Raw genomic sequence first — 18,570 nt, 5'->3', positions numbered from 1 at the left:
TGTATACCACCAATCCACACTGATGACTCACTGTATACCACCAATCCACACTGATGATGACTCACTGTATACCACCAATCCACACTGATGACTCACTGTATACCACCAATCCACACTGATGACTCACTGTATACCACCAATCCACACTGATGATGACTCACTGTATACCACCAATCCACACTGATGACACACTGTATACCACCAATCCACACTGATGACACACTGTATACCACCAATCCACACTGATGACTCGCTGTATACCACCAATCCACACTGATGACTCACTGTATACCACCAATCCACACTGATGACTCACTGTATACCACCAATCCACACTGATGACTCACTGTATACCACCAATCCACACTGATGACTCACTGTATACCACCAATCCACACTGATGATGACTCACTGTATACCACCAATCCACACTGATGACTCACTGTATACCACCAATCCACACTGATGACTCACTGTATACCACCAATCCACACTGATGATGACTCACTGTATACCACCAATCCACACTGATGACACACTGTATACCACCAATCCACACTGATGACACACTGTATACCACCAATCCACACTGATGACTCACTGTATACCACCAATCCACACTGATGACTCACTGTATACCACCAATCCACACTGATGACTCACTGTATACCACCAATCCACACTGATGACTCACTGTATACCACCAATCCACACTGATGACTCGCTGTATGCCACCAATCCACACTGATGACTCGCTGTATGCCACCAATCCACACTGATGACTCGCTGTATACCACCAATCCACACTGATGACTCACTGTATACCACCAATCCACACTGATGACTTGCTGTATACCACCAATCCACACTGATGACTTGCTGTATACCACCAATCCACACTGATGACTCGCTGTATACCACCAATCCACACTGATGACTCACTGTATACCACCAATCCACACTGATGACTCACTGTATACCACCAATCCACACTGATGACTCACTGTATACCACCAATCCACACTGATGATGACTCACTGTATACCACCAATCCACACTGATGACTCACTGTATACCACCAATCCACACTGATGACTCACTGTATACCACCAATCCACACTGATGATGACTCACTGTATACCACCAATCCACACTGATGACACACTGTATACCACCAATCCACACTGATGACACACTGTATACCACCAATCCACACTGATGACTCGCTGTATACCACCAATCCACACTGATGACTCACTGTATACCACCAATCCACACTGATGACTCACTGTATACCACCAATCCACACTGATGACTCACTGTATACCACCAATCCACACTGATGACTCACTGTATACCACCAATCCACACTGATGATGACTCACTGTATACCACCAATCCACACTGATGACTCACTGTATACCACCAATCCACACTGATGACTCACTGTATACCACCAATCCACACTGATGATGACTCACTGTATACCACCAATCCACACTGATGACACACTGTATACCACCAATCCACACTGATGACACACTGTATACCACCAATCCACACTGATGACTCGCTGTATACCACCAATCCACACTGATGACTCACTGTATACCACCAATCCACACTGATGACTCACTGTATACCACCAATCCACACTGATGACTCACTGTATACCACCAATCCACACTGATGACTCACTGTATACCACCAATCCACACTGATGACTCACTGTATACCACCAATCCACACTGATGACTCACTGTATACCACCAATCCACACTGATGACACACTGTATACCACCAATCCACACTGATGACTCACTGTATACCACCAATCCACACTGATGACTCGCTGTATACCACCAATCCACACTGATGACTTGCTGTATACCACCAATCCACACTGATGACACACTGTATACCACCAATCCACACTGATGACTCACTGTATACCACCAATCCACACTGATGACACACTGTATACCACCAATCCACACTGATGACTCACTGTATACCACCAATCCACACTGATGACACACTGTATACCACCAATCCACACTGATGACTCACTGTATACCACCAATCCACACTGATGACACACTGTATACCACCAATCCACACTGATGACACACTGTATACCACCAATCCACACTGATGACTCACTGTATACCACCAATCCACACTGATGACTCACTGTATACCACCAATCCACACTGATGACTCACTGTATACCACCAATCCACACTGATGACACACTGTATACCACCAATCCACACTGATGACTCACTGTATACCACCAATCCACACTGATGACTCGCTGTATACCACCAATCCACACTGATGACTTGCTGTATACCACCAATCCACACTGATGACACACTGTATACCACCAATCCACACTGATGACTCACTGTATACCACCAATCCACACTGATGACACACTGTATACCACCAATCCACACTGATGACTCACTGTATACCACCAATCCACACTGATGACACACTGTATACCACCAATCCACACTGATGACTCACTGTATACCACCAATCCACACTGATGACACACTGTATACCACCAATCCACACTGATGACACACTGTATACCACCAATCCACACTGATGACTCACTGTATACCACCAATCCACACTGATGACTCACTGTATACCACCAATCCACACTGATGACACACTGTATACCACCAATCCACACTGATGACTCACTGTATACCACCAATCCACACTGATGACTCACTGTATACCACCAATCCACACTGATGACTTGCTGTATACCACCAATCCACACTGACTGATGACACGATCGTACACTCACTGTACTGTGCATCATTGATTTTTTATTTATTCTCGTAGCTATGCAGAAGACGTTACTTCAGTAACGTCTGGCGCTAGCCAGGGTCCACACAGCTTTAATTTGGTGTTTGTTTGTGTGTTTGTTTGTGTCACGCCTGGCGCTATCCGTATCTGACGGCAAAAAGCATAGGATGTTATACATTTTTCAATTCTCCTTTTTTTCAGGCATATCCTGGGATTCGAACCCGCACTATCGCCCTACATGCATTCCCCCATACACTTCGCATTCATGCCCATTCTTCCAAGTTGCTTTGCGTTATTATCTTGCATTTGAAAGCCCTATTTGAATATTGCGGGCAGCTGTATGTCGAACCGCACTATCGCCCTACATGCATTCCCCCATACACTTCGCATTCATGCCCATTCTTCCAAGTTGCTTTGCGTTATTATCTTGCATTTGAAAGCCCTATTTGAATATTGCGGGCAGCTGTATGTGGCCAGCTGTGTTTGATGGTACGGTACGGTACGGGAGACGGTGTCGTATTACCCTCGATCGTACCTGTCCCGTACCTATCCCCTACCGTACCGTGCCATCAAAGACGGCTGGCCACAATGCATATTCAAATAGGGCTTTCAAATGCAAGATCACAATGTGAAACAACTTGGAAGAATTAGTATGTATGCGAAGTGTGTCGGGGGATGCATGCAGGGCGCGCGATAGTGCGGGTTCGAATCCCAGGTTATGTCTTAAAAAAAGAGAAATTTTTTAAAGAATTTATAACATCCCTATGCTTTTTTTTGTCTAGGTCATCAAGGCAAAAAAGCATAGCGTAGGGCCCTGAGCTTCCAAGCTCTCTCGTTCTGAAAAAAACATATGCGCGCACGCGCGCAGACGACGCAACACATAGATATAAACAACGATGGCCTATCCTGGGTTCCACTATCGCCCTGCGCTGCATGCATTCCCTCGATACACTTCGCATACATACATATTCTACCAAGTTGTGTCACTTTGTAATCCTGCAGTCGAAAGTCCTTTTTCAACATGTGGCCAGCAGTCTTTGCGGGCATGGTACGTAACATGTACGGGATAGGGCCAGCCGTGGTGCGTCACGTGATGACGGCCCTACGCCTGAGGACCGCACACGGAACAGGTTCGGGCATGTTGAAGATCACGTCTTTTCTCCTGCCGACTGGATGCCTGCTCAGCGGTCTCTTGCTGTTGACGCATCTTGTCACAAAGTCGGCGAGTCTCCAGACGGGATATTTGCTCCGTCGTTTCTTGCTGTCAGCGTAGCCTTTCACAAGCACGGCGACTCTCGAGGCGGCGGGACCTCTCTTCTCACATCTTGACTCTCTGTGTAGGCACTCCTGCTGACGTCGTCTGCTCAGAGTTTCAACCCTGTCACCCTGTAGCCGGGGCATGATATTATCAAACTGATTGGGAGAGCATATGTCGGCTACAAGGATTCTGACTAATCTGAACACTGTCATACATACTGTTGATTGTTGTAACTGCTACTCGTGGACAAGCCAAACTCCGTGGCGACCACCATGAGGTCTAAGAGCAAAAGAATAACGAAAGGCAGCTGTGTACCACAGCTAAACCAAAGCGTGCGCGCAGGCAGTAATGTGTATGCGCAGCAATACACCAACATAGAATACGCCAAAAGGGGCGAAGAAGCTACAATTACATTTCTGCACTTGAAGTGTGCAAAGCAGCATGCACGGAAGTCAATGCTGAAGGTAACGTAAACTAGCTTCCGTGGAAATAGATTGCGCATGCAAGAGACACCATAAACAAGCTCATAGTACAAACAGAATAGCTATGGAAAGCTCGCATATGGGGTTTATCTATATTAAGACTTAGGACACAATAAATGAGACCAAGATCAAGAGTACATACCCCCCCCCCCCCCCCCGAGTGTGCAACTCGACTATGGGTGCTGTCCCGACAGAATTTCAAGTTGACGTCATTTTGATGATGCAATGCGCACTGTACACGGATTATCAGACGAATCCGGAACCTGTGGTTGACCGAAGCCGATCTGATCCTGTACAAATTATTGCAAAGAAAACGTGTGATGCGTTGACACCCGTACACATGTTGTAAATCACTGGTGCAAGGAGCATTGCGTCATAAATAATGACGACAACTTGAAATTCTGTCGGGACAGCAGGGTATGTGGGAGTTGCACACTCTGGGGATTTATGTACTCTTGGTGAGACATGTACGTATGTACAAGCATACGTACAAGCGTGCATAGATCCGATATGGAACCTACACATAACGACAAGAGTACATAAACCAGAGTGTGCAACTCGGGATGGTTCCTGTGGGAGCGTAATTCGTGCACTACGTCATTTCTGACGGCATGGTAAGCCACAGGTACGGTGAAAAGTTGCGTAACCAGTCGCGGTGGTGCAGGTCACTGAGTTTGTCCTGATTTCGGTTTTTTGATACAGATAGCCTGGTGACTTTACTTGTCGGTGGATGTACGCAGCGTACACAGTCACACAAAACACCGAAATCCTGAAACAGGACGTCTAAAATCAAGCAAACTTGGCTGATTTCCGGGCTATGAAACATGAAAATTTGAGCTGTACGCAAGTCGCGGCTTGGCTGACCTCATCAGGGTGACGTAGTGCACGAACTGCGCTGTTTCAGATCTGATATGCACAGTTGCACACTCTGGTTTATGTACTCTTGATAACGATGACAGATCCATACTTTGAAGTACAGTTGTGGCAAGTGAAATTCGACACTTGGCATAAGGGACTGCACCATGCAGTCTGCTAGTCTGCAGCCCCTGCAGCCCTGCATACGTACAGTACATGTGTTACATACAACTTTATCTGTCTGATGACAAAACACGTACTCATCACAGTCAAGGTTCAAAAGGTGCTGGCAAAAATGAATGAGGATTGGATACCAATACTCCTTATGTGTACCATATTTGTGAACTGTGTGTATCTACGCTGTGACCATGGTGACCTTTCGATCTGTTTATAGTACAAATTAGGTGCAGTGCATTACATCATTGGTGTCCCCTATATATGGCAAGTGTCGGATTTCACTTGCCACAGCTGGGAGTTAGATAGACATAAGGGAGGTTCTGCTCTACGTTTTGGAAACGCGACGCAAAGAATCACGCGAACTTTCTTCGCGTTCCCGTGACGTAAAGAAATGCTGTTCTGCTCTACGTTTCACCTAGAGAAGTCACGTGGAATGTGTACTGGGAATTTCCCCTTCCATATTTGGCAGTTTTCTGCATGCAGTTGATCGATACCCAGCAAATCCGTATGCATTTTCTCTGCGTGTGCCACAACGTAGAGAACCTCATCTCCGCGTAGAAATCTGGAGCCAAAACACGCGAAGCCGTAGACTCTAACCCAGACACCTGCTCTCTACGTGATTTCTCTACGTTTCACGTATAGCAGAACCTCCCTATAAACGACTCCATACACAGTCGTGGCAAGTGAAATCTGACACTCAGCATAAGGGACTGCACCATGCAATGTGCAGCCACTGCAGCCCTGCATACGTAGTACATGTGTTACATACAACTTTAACTGTCTGATGACAGAATTCGTACTCATCACAGTCAAGGTTCAAAAGGTGCTGGCAAAAATGAATGGGGATTGGATACCAATACTCCTCATGTGTACCATGTCTGTGAACTGTGTGTATCTAGCTACGCTGTGACCTTTCGATCTTTTTGGGATGCATACGGCTCTATTGTACACATGTGGTACAATGCATTACATCATTGGCATCTATTTGTGGTGCTGTCCCCTATGGCAAGTGTCGGATTTCACTTACCATGACTGTACAACAATAGTACTGTACAAGAAAGATTCCGGGGGACACTCCGGGGCCAGGATGCCAAAGAAGATTATTCTGGATGAGTTGGCCAAGGGCTCATGTGTGTACCAGTCTCCGTGCCTGCAGGGTACAACTTACAGCCTGTTTGGGTGCTTTCCTGTCACTCGAGTTGAACCTTGGTGCGAAAGTTCAAAGTAAGTTGTAGTCGGCACCCTGCAGGCACAGTGACCAGGTGACTGGTATACGCATGAGCACGTGACCGCCTATTCAACCATGTTCGATTGGGAGTAAAGGCCGAACGCTGAATAGCAGCCTTCTCGGACCAAACCCAGTCGACTCAGCGTCCAAAAGACTAGAACATATGGGCCAATCGCGGTCATCCTTGCTTTTATAAGAATGAAATGGTGCTTTTAGTGACATTTTGCATACAAATCCCCATCTAGTAGGGCGCAGTCACCCAGCGTTGTTGTAATTTACACTTAGTTACTGCATGCTTGTGGCACACGACAGTCACAAGCAACACGAGGAGTAATTCTTGTTGGTAGTTATCATTACGAAGGTAGACAAGAGAATGATCCGAGCATGCCCAGAGCAGCCAGGTAAGGGCCAGCAGCCATGATGAGAAAAAACGTAGACATGCCCGAATGGAGAAGATTGTATGAAGCGAAAGGAGGTAAGATCGTACGAAGAGGCAGCGAGAGAGCAGCATGCAGCGACGGCAATATGAAGTGAATGCAGTCTATAACAAGCGTCAGTGGAATTGGCGAGTTCGATTGGGAATAAAGGAGGAAGGGGGCGTCTCAGCTTCCTCGGACTAAGACCATTCGACTCTGCACCCCAAAGACTACAAGTGGTGAAAATTTGATTTTAGCCTTTACTTCCCCTTTAATTAAGATAGCTCGTTGCTCTAGTGCCAGAGTGCTTCGACTACGAAAATTAGCAAGCAATGCATATCGCAGCAGCTCTAAAGCAGACTTCCGAGAGTGCTCATCATCATCAATACAGCTAACGACCTTTAAAAGTAAGCCGTCACATCAACTAACGACAAATAGTGACTTTTGGATGACTTTTGGATGTACCCCGCCCGTGGCAAAGTACAATATGTTAGTGGATAGGACCCCTCCTCGTGTTGCACGCAGGTGTGATTTTTTACCAGGAGTGGGTCCCTGACCGAGAGGACCGGGTCCAGTTACTACCGGCGGATGTGTCACTATGCTGTGAAGGAAAACCACCCAGATGTGTATGGATCCATACAAAAACTGGATCCAAGTGAATATCCAAAGGTCAGCATTACCGTGGCTCCGGGCAAGCTGTGGCGTAGCACTTTCAAGCCCTACGAAAACCACATTCACTATATTGTCATCAGTGCTCCATGCTGATGATTACTCTCTGAGTTGTCTTAGCCCGCCGCTGTAACTGAAATCATGGTGATTCCGGTGTGACTCTTCGTGCAGGAACACTCTATCGTGGTACATTTTAGGTAACCGAGGAACACAGGGATTCTTCTGCAGCTGGTGGCTATTCCCTACATGCACTCAGCTCACGTGACATTGTGTTTGAAAGTACATGTATCTTGCCCCAGACACTTCACTGCTCCGTCACGATGTGTTATCTTGTCCAGGTACTGGTACGGCTCTGATGACAACGGCAAACTTACCCTCTCACCAGAGCAAAACATAACAACTCCACAGGCAACAACAAACACGGGACAACAAACAACTTGTAAGATAACATTTTTTTATTTTTTTATTTTTTTACTAGCAAACACAGCCCTACTAATAATCAGGGGAAGAGGACAACTAAAATGACACTGGACAACAAGACAAAGGGGAGTAGATGTATCTATTGAATCTAACATGTATCTATTGGGATAAGTGTATGTAGGCCTTTCTAGAACAGTGGAGCAAGCAGTAAAGGAATTCAATATCCAGCGGAGATTTCTTTCTGTTTGTGATGCAATGATGTATGGTCGCCGTCAGAGCGCACTTACATCGTATGCGTGTCTGGGGGGGGGGGGGGAAGGGGGGGGGGAGGGGGTTCGCAGAACTGAGGTGCTTTCTAGTCCACGCGAATGCATACATACAAACACGGCGGTGGTCACAAGAGTCTTACGCATACAAACCTTAGCGGAACTACTGGGCGTCCGAGGCGGGCTGTGCTTCTGTTGAAAGCCAAACTGTGTATTCACACCTGATGAAACAAGGATGTACGGGCTTCACCTTTTTTTTGTGAACTTGGACAAAAGTCACTAAACCTATGATCGCAATCACTAATTTTTGAGACCTTGCTAAACACACACACACGCACACACACACACACACACACACACACACACACACACACACACACACGCACGCACCCGCACACGCACACACACACACATACACCCCCCCCCCCACACACACACACAGTGACACACACACACACACACACACACACACACACACACACACACACACACACACAACTTGACGCAAGGTCCAGTGGAATTTTTCTCTACTCCGACTTTCATGCTCTACGGACTCACCGGAAGATTGATTCAAAAAGAATACACCATATTTCCCCGATTATTTATACAAGTCGCACTCGATTCTAAGTCCCATCTCTTTTTTCAGGTCCTCCATGTCATATCATTTCAATACAGTCACTTCAGTAGTAGATCATGCTCGATTGTAAGTCGCACCCCTTTTGTTGGCCATGACGTTTAGTGTAAAAAGGTGTAAGACTTATATTCGGGGAAATACGGTACTAAGTTAGACAATAGACTTTATCCTATAGCAAAAGTGATACCCCTGACAGGCTGACAGGCTGACATCAAGGATCATCCTGTGACGTTGCTAAATATACGATTGGCATGAAAGCAATTATTTATTCGGACATCAAGGATCATCCTGTGACGTTGCTATTTGTCCCGTGCTGCTATCCACAGTCAACTAGGAACTTGTGGCCAAGCACACTGAGTAGATCATGTGGATGCGGCTGGTGGGGTTTTCAGCGCTTACACCAGTGGTTGTGAGACTTAAAAGGCTTGATTTACGTTAATTTTGCTGTCAGCCAGACAAAAAAAGTAATCCAAAGTAATCCATTCAGTACCTGTAGCATTCTCGGCTTAGATGTGCAGCGTGACTTGCACATCAGTTGGCTTGGCCATTAAGACTTGCATGCCAGCTGCCATGGCCATCAAGACAGATGCGCAAATCCACTGCAGTATGAGAGCTTCCCTTAAATCAATCTAAATGGCACCAGATCCTATGCACTATAAAGTAGAATGGATGGTGGTACTTGTAGACACCGCCTCATTGTGATAGAAAGTGGCTCCGTGCTGAAGTCTTCAATACAATAATTATAACTGCACCAGTCAGTGTAAGGCTGGCCTAGTGATTAGTTCCGGTGCCTTGCAGCAATGGTTCAAATTCGGCCACCTCCGGAAAAAGAAGGGAACAAGTTACGCTCGCTAGTATCTCTCGTATCCGGGAGTTTCGGAACCGGGCACTGTCCATGACTCTGAATCAGGCACATGTTGATGGGGAAGTCACAGAGATCTGGCATATGACGTCATTGTATAGCTTCGGATGGAGAGCCAATGATTATTTATAGTAGGGAAAAAGGACCAAGGACTATTTTAGTGCTGTCGGTCAGTTTTGTGCAATGTCATCGCATGAGCTGATTTTCATATAACTGGTGGTGTTAGTGGACATTATAGCGTAACTTGTAGTTCTTTGGTCCGTTTCTCTACCATTAACTATTTATAATGGTAAATTGGTAATATTTCAATGAAAACTCCCCCACAGGGCACTAGCTAGACCGAGATGCACGTAACTTGCAGGTCCGGATAAGAGAAAATTGATATGAATGAACTTCGCTCTCCTGCCTTCGGGATCCTGTCAGTAGGCCAATGGTCTGTGGAAAACAACAAAGTAAAAGAAGAGTGCTTTTTTGTCATTACTGACCATAATAATCTGCCACCTTTAATCACCATCTTTAACCACCACCTGTTACCAGCACCGTTAACCACCATCTTGTTGATAGCAATCAGCTATCTTTTTAACCGCCATCTTGTTGTGTAATTCTCTTCTATTGCTCTGCTGCAGGTCGTATAATTGCTTTTGCTGACATGGGTGTCTGGGGCGGCAAGAATGTCTCGAGTTTGCCCACCAACAGCAAGTCCAAGTCTGTTGTGGACTTAATCCAGAACAGGTGGCTGAACGACAGTGGCACCATCGATATGATTGCCCATGTGGGTGGCCTATCCCGTAAGATCAGTCTGCATTGCTTTCATGCGTAGAAAGTTACGTACACGTGTAAATCGATAATTTTCTGACAGTGAAGAAAAAACCTTTGTTTAGGGTGATTTGCCCGAAAAAGCGGGTCGGTCGGCTTTCTCCTTTTGCTGACATCTTTATGCACACCAGATCCCCTGCCGGGATCAGAAATTGCATTTTTTCAGCGAGATAGAGCACCTGCCTGATGCCGAGAATGCTCACGCTTAGACTCGGCCACAGTGTTGCAAAGTCAACGCGGCATTGGTGTAACACTAGCAGCTATACCAGTGTGCAAGTGCAAGCGTTTTTGTTACTTAGCTAACAGCCTGTATAACAGCATTGTACTGCATGTAATGCAGTCGTAAAAAAGAAAAGAAAAAAGGAGGACAAAATGTTACGAGTTATGACTAACTGTCCACCAACGTAACCAGATCTTATACAGTCAGCGAGTGCGACAAAATGGCACAAAATTGACAAGGAGTACTGAGACATTCGGCGACCTGAAGCCTAGCTCCAACACTTCTCCAATTGAATTTAATTGGCTCATCATCCGAGTTGAAAAAGAAGAGTAGTTTTATTTTACTATAATAAGAGAAGCATGCATGGCGCATGTCGAGAACTACCTTTCCGCGTACGTGGGACACCACCACCCCGCGACCATGTGTCAAATGCTGCTCCTAAATGCTGTACAGGATATATCAGATCCGAAGTGAGTTCTGTCAAACTTGTACCCACCAGAACCAGGCATGGTGTTATGCACGGATAGGTCTTGGTAGTTATCAAAATTTAACCTTTTCTCTCTGTAAGCACTCGAAAGTGCGAATGTGTACCCTTTTATAGAGAGGTGTTGTTGACAGCGAGAGATTCTACTGCTCCCTGCTTGCCGTGTGCAGATGCTACTGGCAAGGGGTATGTCTGGGAGAGGTTCTTCTATCGTATCGAGCCCGTAGCAACACGAGTGCCATACCACGTGGGTGTGGGAAACTACGGTAAGCCATATATAATAGTTCTATAATACACAGATCATGATATCCACACAGAGTTACATCAAGACCCCGGGAGGGGGGGGGGGGGACTGGGGTCCGGTATATTATAAGGGCAGATAGTAGACAAAGTTCAATCTGCACATCCTGGACTACTAGGGGATTTCCCCGCACCATGCTGTAATTGATAAGTCAGTGTACATCATGAAAAGTTGTTACTGGTGCGTACATGTACACGTATTGCTATTGCATTGAAGTCCGTCTTCGACATGAGGCACGGATGCTTTTCTGTCATCTCCCAACTTCTAGAGACGTTTGAGATTGTACTTTAGCTGTGACAGTGACTTTCCAGAAGACATATTCACCTTGTTTTTCTTCTTCTTTCTATGTGATTTCTTTTGCCAAACCGCTCATCTCCTCGTGCACCCCACCTGCAATGTCACCATAGAGTATGGATATGTAGGGTAAGTGGTCGGTCTAGAAGGCAACTTATCCTCCACGGCAATGGTACAGTTAAATGGTGCGGTTAAATGGTGCAGTTAAATGGTGCGGTTAAATGGTGCGGTTAAATGGTGCGGTTAAAGGGTGCGGTTAAATGGTGCGGTTAAATGGTGCGGTTAAATGGTGCGGTTAAATGGTGCGGTTAAATGGTGCGGTTAAAACAGAGAGATTCCAGGCTGTCCAGTACAGTGCTCAATACCGAAAGACACAGCTACCGTACGCGCTCGAATACAAGCCCCCCTTCGAATAGAGCCCCCTCTCAAATAGAGCCCGTGTGTCAGAGGGAGTCAAAATAATAAATCCCTGTCCCGTATAAAAGCCCGGGCCCGGGGCTATAATAGAGCACGCACAGTCTCTACTTAACCCTTTCAGCCCTGACCGGAAAATCACCTCCCACTGGGCCAAAAATGGCAATTTTCGAAAATGCATATTCTGGTCCAAAATTGATTGGAGATGTTGGGTATGGACATATGCACAGTGAATCCAAAGAAATTTTGCAGGATTTCATTGTACGAGACTCGTAACACCATATTTAGATATGCGACTTTTGGCGATTTTTCCTCAAAATTCAATCAATTTAGGCAATTGACGACAAAGATCAGACAAGCAATGGCAAGCAGTGCTATAACTGGTCAGTGTTGACTTCAGAATGGAGAAATGTCATATAAACATGCTTGATATGATCCTGGTGTTCTACGGCAACCTAGACTAGAGTACAGCAACTCGTTTTATACGGCGCTTGCATTATATGCGACTTCGCGATCCAGAATGGGTCTTTCTTTTTCTTGGGCGCCTCGTAAAGCTTGAATCCTCCAGCAGCCCTACCTACTTCAAGACAAAACCATATGATGGACAGTGAGGATGCCGAGTAACTGGAGTAGCAACCACAGCAACTGCATCAGCTATAATAGCAGCCGGTGTAGTGGCAGCGGTTGGCTCACTGTGCTCGGCGCATCCCAGGGTGATTCATCTCTGGCCGCACGCGTACGCACGTACGCGGCACAGGTAAAGTCATATTGATGGAGAATGCAATACTGCTCATTCTCTGATTTAGACACTCACTGGCAAGACAATCCAGCTATGAAAATAGTCTGAATCATTCCCTAAACAGCCGAGTGCATACTGCGTACCGGTGTACGTACGCATGAAAATTCAAGAAACAATCGGCTGCGCAATTTCTGATAGTGGTTCAAAATTGCACAATTGTTGACTATTCTGGATTCATATTAGATAGCAATCACCATCCTGTAGGTGCCTGGCTCTGTACTCAACATACAATACTTACATGTATGCACATCTCTATTGTGATCTGCATGCATGTCTGACCAGTACACTTGACTTCAAATTCAAATATTTTCAAAAATCTGACCTTCAAATTTGATCGCAGTTTAGTTGAGGAACTTCAGCAAACGGGCTCACGACAGACAGCTCCTGCTTAGAACACCATGCCTAGGTGTTAGAGACTTCAGCATCGCTTTCCAAATCTCTTTGGTCTCCAGCATCCCCTGCGTCCGAGTCAGCTGCGATCTTTTGAATAGCAGCAAATTCGTAATCCTCAGAAAACGACTCCGACACAATTTCGCTGTCTCCAGAATCATCCTCAGAGTCATTACCCGCCTCACACTGCTTCACAGGACTCCTTCCATCGACACAGAGTAGTTGAGCTACTTACCTTGCCGAGAAACAGCAGGGCAAGATGACGAAAACGAACTTTGAGCAAAACAATTCATTTGAACGATATGCCAAAATAAGCACTTCAAACTCGATGCTCGCGGCTGTTCTGCAGTGCAGACTGGCCACATACGCCGCGTACACGTCGATCAGGGCCTTCAGCCCACTGAGGAACAGTTCCAGGCCCCACTGATGTTGAGGCATCAGTACAAACGCGACGTACACTGAGGACGTATATATACGTCGTCAGTGGGGCAGGTGCACACGTCATGACGTATATATACGTCGACAGTGGTGAAAGGGTTAAGCAGTGCATGATGAAACGTGTACGGTATGCACGTGCAACAGGGTGTACTTACTGCACACACACACTACAGGCAAGGGTACCTACCGTACAGCAAATCGAGTGCAGTCACTGTGTGTACTGATCAGCAGGAATAGGGTAAAACAATAATGTTTCCATTAAAAAAATAAAGCACCCTCTCGAAGAAAGCCCTCTCTCAAATATAGCCCCCCTCAATGTGTCTTCTGGAAAAAATAGAGCCCAGGGGCTTCTATTCGCGCCTGTACAGTAGTTCCAACACGAATAACAGGATGAAACAAGTGTTGTAACTCCGAGTTTCACGCACTAAGCGATCATCAGAAAACAGTTTTCTGATGATCGCTTAGTGCGTGAAACTCGGAGTTACAACACTTGTTTCATCCTGTTATTCTTGTTTGAATGGTGCAATTAGATTATGACTGTTACCGAGTGAAGAGACGAGGCACATTGAAGATGCGGGTATTTAAGAAATTATAGAACCGGTCGTTTTCTTGTTGGCAACAAATGCAGCATGCGCGCTGTTTCAAAATATTTTTCTGCACCCCTCCCCCTCCCCCCCCCCCCCCCCGAACCCACCATGTCCACATGTCACACTTTCACCCCGCCCTAATTAGCTATTCCGTTGACGCACACCATTCCTTGGTCAGCATTAGTATTACAAGCAAGTCTGCAGTGAGCAGCGGGCTGGACAAGTTCACCGCTATTAAAAAGCGAGAAAAAACAATGATCTGCCTGGCATGCTTGCACATGCCCAGCTAGATTTGCAGGAAAGATGTTCTCATCCCATTCACATTCAAACCATCTTGTCAAAGAACCTGTTTAATAAAAGTGCACCGCAAGTAAATCAGTAATTAGAACCAAGCGGAACCTTCTGGTTTAAAGCTCAGCGCTCGATGTCAGCTTGGCTGGAAATTGATGCATGCTGAGTGGAGTGCTGGTGGGGTTGCACTTTTCTTGCTTCTAAAAACACCATATCGATGTAGTGCATACACTCTACCACCAGATCATACCAGTGGAATGATCAGCAGGTACAATTCTGCAGCTTAACAATTAATGTTGTGTACCCCTGTATGTAGTCAACCAACGGCCAATGACCCCAGTGGAGTGAAGGTGAGCTACAAGCCAAGCTGGGCAAACTATGGAAATGACTCCAACGGCGAATGCGGTGTGCCCACGGCAGAGCGATTCCACATGTAAGCAGTTCAGAATACTGTGTTTTTCTTGAGACCGTGTGTGTTACACCCATGTCATGCGCTAAGCTAGCTGTATTTAATATCTTTAGCATGAAGGTATTCTTGTTTGTTGTGATACAATAAAAACTATGATAGGAACAAAGTGAACAAAGTCGTGTTGTGTATTAGTTCATTATATTTCCGAACATTGCATTCCTTCAATCATTGTGTTATTTTTCCGGACCTATTTTGTCATGGATGCAGTGAATGGGATTTCGGTCTTTGACCACATGCTGGTGAGCTGATCTACTCACCTCCCACCGCTTTAGGAGCTGCATCTGCGCCTTGATCCTTGAACGGTGGTGGCGTTCCTACGGATGCGGAAAACTCGGCCTCTATATAGAAACCGAGTCTCACGCGAACCGTGAATTTGTTTGGAAAATTATTTCAGAATTGGATGACTTTACAATAGTAGTAAAGGCCGTTGTTCCCGTGTTTATATCTATGTTCTCCAGGCCCCAGTCTCCAGGAAGCAATGGTGTGTTCTGGTACAGTGTAGATGTAGCTAATGTACACTTTGTCATGATCAGCACTGAACATGACCTCAGCCCTGGATCTGTGCAGTACAACTGGTTGAAATCTGATCTCGGAGCCATCAACCGGGCTACCCAACCATGGGTCGTTGTTGCTGGTCATCGACCACTCTACAACAATGAGAAACGTCAGCAAGATGATGATCTGTAAGTTAGTACTTGAACATGGCTAAGCTAAGGTGTATAAATACTAGGCTACAGCAAGTCCGGCTTTCACAACTCGGAAATCATACCCGTGCGCTTGCTTGCATACCGGCATCTCCGATTTCTCCGCGTCGACCTTCCCCTAAAGTGACATGTACGGGACGATATTAGAATGCTTTAGTGCTGGGGAGTAGAGCTATCAGCCTTGCTAGTATGGCTATGTGTTATGATTGTGTTGATCTACACCCAGTACGACTACTAGTATGTGTAGCTATAGGTGCACCATGCGTAGGGAAACCACCCTGGAGCTTCAACTGAGTCTGGGCAGTGGCAAAGGACTGCTCGACAATGTCACTGGGATTTGTGTTGTCGTTGCCGAAAGAACTAGCACTTAGGGACCATCGCAAAAGTTCGCAGAAGCCCCCGAAACGAAGACCGTGAGTTTCGGGCCTGACCCCCCTCCCTCCCCCCTCAAACGAAACGACATTCACAATATGGGCTTCATTATTTCACTTGGATGCTGCACACATAATAATTATTATAATAATTATACTACACAGCAGGGGTTCATAAACCCTATCATATCATTGGCCTATGAACCCCTGCTACTACTAGTACTAGTACTAGTACTAGCAAGAGTCCATGAACCACGCGTTTTATGGACTCTTGGTACTAGACTACACACAGTGTACAGGCAGCCAGCTACGCGACACGCGCATGACTACGCGTCCTGACAAGCGATCTACGCCGGCTGTGATGGCATGCTAATCTATATCAGCTCCTACATGTCGTCAATACTTTTTTGAATTGAAGCCCGGTTTGCGATTTTCGACACGACTCCCTCCCCCCCAAACGTATGCTCTTCGTTTCAGGGGCTTCTGCGAACTTTTGCGATGGTCCCTTACTTTAGGCAAGCAAGATTTCGGTTACAGAGATATGGAACAAAACATAAAATCCGTCAAAGAAGATCACAGGGTGTGAACCCCCGGTGGGTAGATGCCACTCGCGGCAGATATCCCGTAACTGCTTGTGACGAGCAAACGCCAACAGTCCTAGATCCATATCCCAACTGCAGCCTCCACAAACGCGAGAAAGTGGGAGAAATAGAAGTAAATACTCAAAAATGCCAGCTATGACAGAGGTAACACAACACTGATACACAGTGACTCGACCACTTCTGACACCATGTGAAAACGACAAACCAACAACTCACTCTCTTTCGGCTAACCTACAACTAACACTGAAGGGCTGTCAGCCTTGTTTTTTTCTCAGAGTCGATATGTGACACTATAGTGTAGTACAGTATATGAGTATTTAGAAAGGTGGTTCTGATACGGGAATTGTACTCAGCATGCATATTCGACCAGTCAGCACTGCCATCACTGGCAGGAGAAGTTGGACCAAGCGCTTGAGCATGTCGCGGGCCGAGTTCCAGCACATGGGGACATCCCGCGTCACCTTCACTTACTTCCCATTTGCACTTGCTTAGCCAGTAATGCTTCTGTGGCCGGGGTACTATGGCTAAACTGGCCACCATCTGCTTCTCTCGGCATGGACAAGAGCTTCTGGACTGGAGCAGATCCATCCAGTGCATGGAGGACACATGTCTGCAGCAGATGAGCCGCACAAGTGACAGATTCACTTGCTCATCCAGTAGCAGTCGGCCAGCTAGCTCGGCATTTCTGGCTTTGTCGTGCACCACGGCCACCACAGCATGAGGGGAAAGTTTCACTCCCTGGGTTGCATTGACAACTTTCTCTGCCACACGCTTGCGCTTGTGTGAACCTGGTAACAAGCTGGTTTCTATTACAGCACTCTCAAGCTCCCAGTTGTCCGTAATGAAGTGAATGGTTACGGTGCCATAGCTCTGAGTAGCCCTGGACGTACACACATCCGTTGTTAAACAGCATCTACCAATGGACTTCAGTCAATCTGAGAGTGCCTTCACTCCCCCTACATGTCGCTCTGGCATGAGTTTAGCGAAATGCTTCCACGACGGAACAAGGAATCCCGGTGTTACCTGATCCATCAGAGCACTGAAGCCCTGGTCCGTTACAACACTCAGAGGTGGAAGATCGTGTATGATAGAGACGTCTTTGCAATACGATGATCGGGTACTTTTTGTATTGCAAAGAAGTTTCTATCAATTCGAAAAACACGCTTGATCACCTAGGTAAAAGCATAACGAGGGCACTGAGCTTTCAAGATTTCTTGTTAGATTTATTGGTAGGAGTGAAACGAATAGGGTTATTTAAAGCCCAGTCCTCAGTTATTTCCGACGGGTCCAC

At 46.2% G+C, this 18,570-nt stretch overlaps 1 protein-coding gene across 1 annotated transcript in view; it reads left to right on the top strand.

The window, feature by feature from the left end:
• LOC135810798 (uncharacterized) overlaps nucleotides 1–18,570 on the top strand; it is a 53,554-nt gene that overhangs the window by 30,735 nt on the left and 4,249 nt on the right. Inside the window, exons 4-9 of the mRNA XM_065324234.1 lie at nucleotides 8,256–8,356; nucleotides 10,726–10,887; nucleotides 11,790–11,885; nucleotides 12,328–12,343; nucleotides 15,450–15,566; nucleotides 16,061–16,285. Coding sequence (XP_065180306.1) covers nucleotides 8,256–8,356; nucleotides 10,726–10,887; nucleotides 11,790–11,885; nucleotides 12,328–12,343; nucleotides 15,450–15,566; nucleotides 16,061–16,285 — 717 coding nt within the window. The remainder of the gene's footprint in view (nucleotides 1–8,255; nucleotides 8,357–10,725; nucleotides 10,888–11,789; nucleotides 11,886–12,327; nucleotides 12,344–15,449; nucleotides 15,567–16,060; nucleotides 16,286–18,570) is intronic.

The sequence above is a fragment of the Sycon ciliatum genome, chromosome 2 (assembly GCF_964019385.1).
Source record: "Sycon ciliatum chromosome 2, ocSycCili1.1, whole genome shotgun sequence".
Taxonomy (NCBI): domain Eukaryota; kingdom Metazoa; phylum Porifera; class Calcarea; order Leucosolenida; family Sycettidae; genus Sycon; species Sycon ciliatum.
This window is presented reverse-complemented; position numbering and strand designations above follow the sequence as displayed.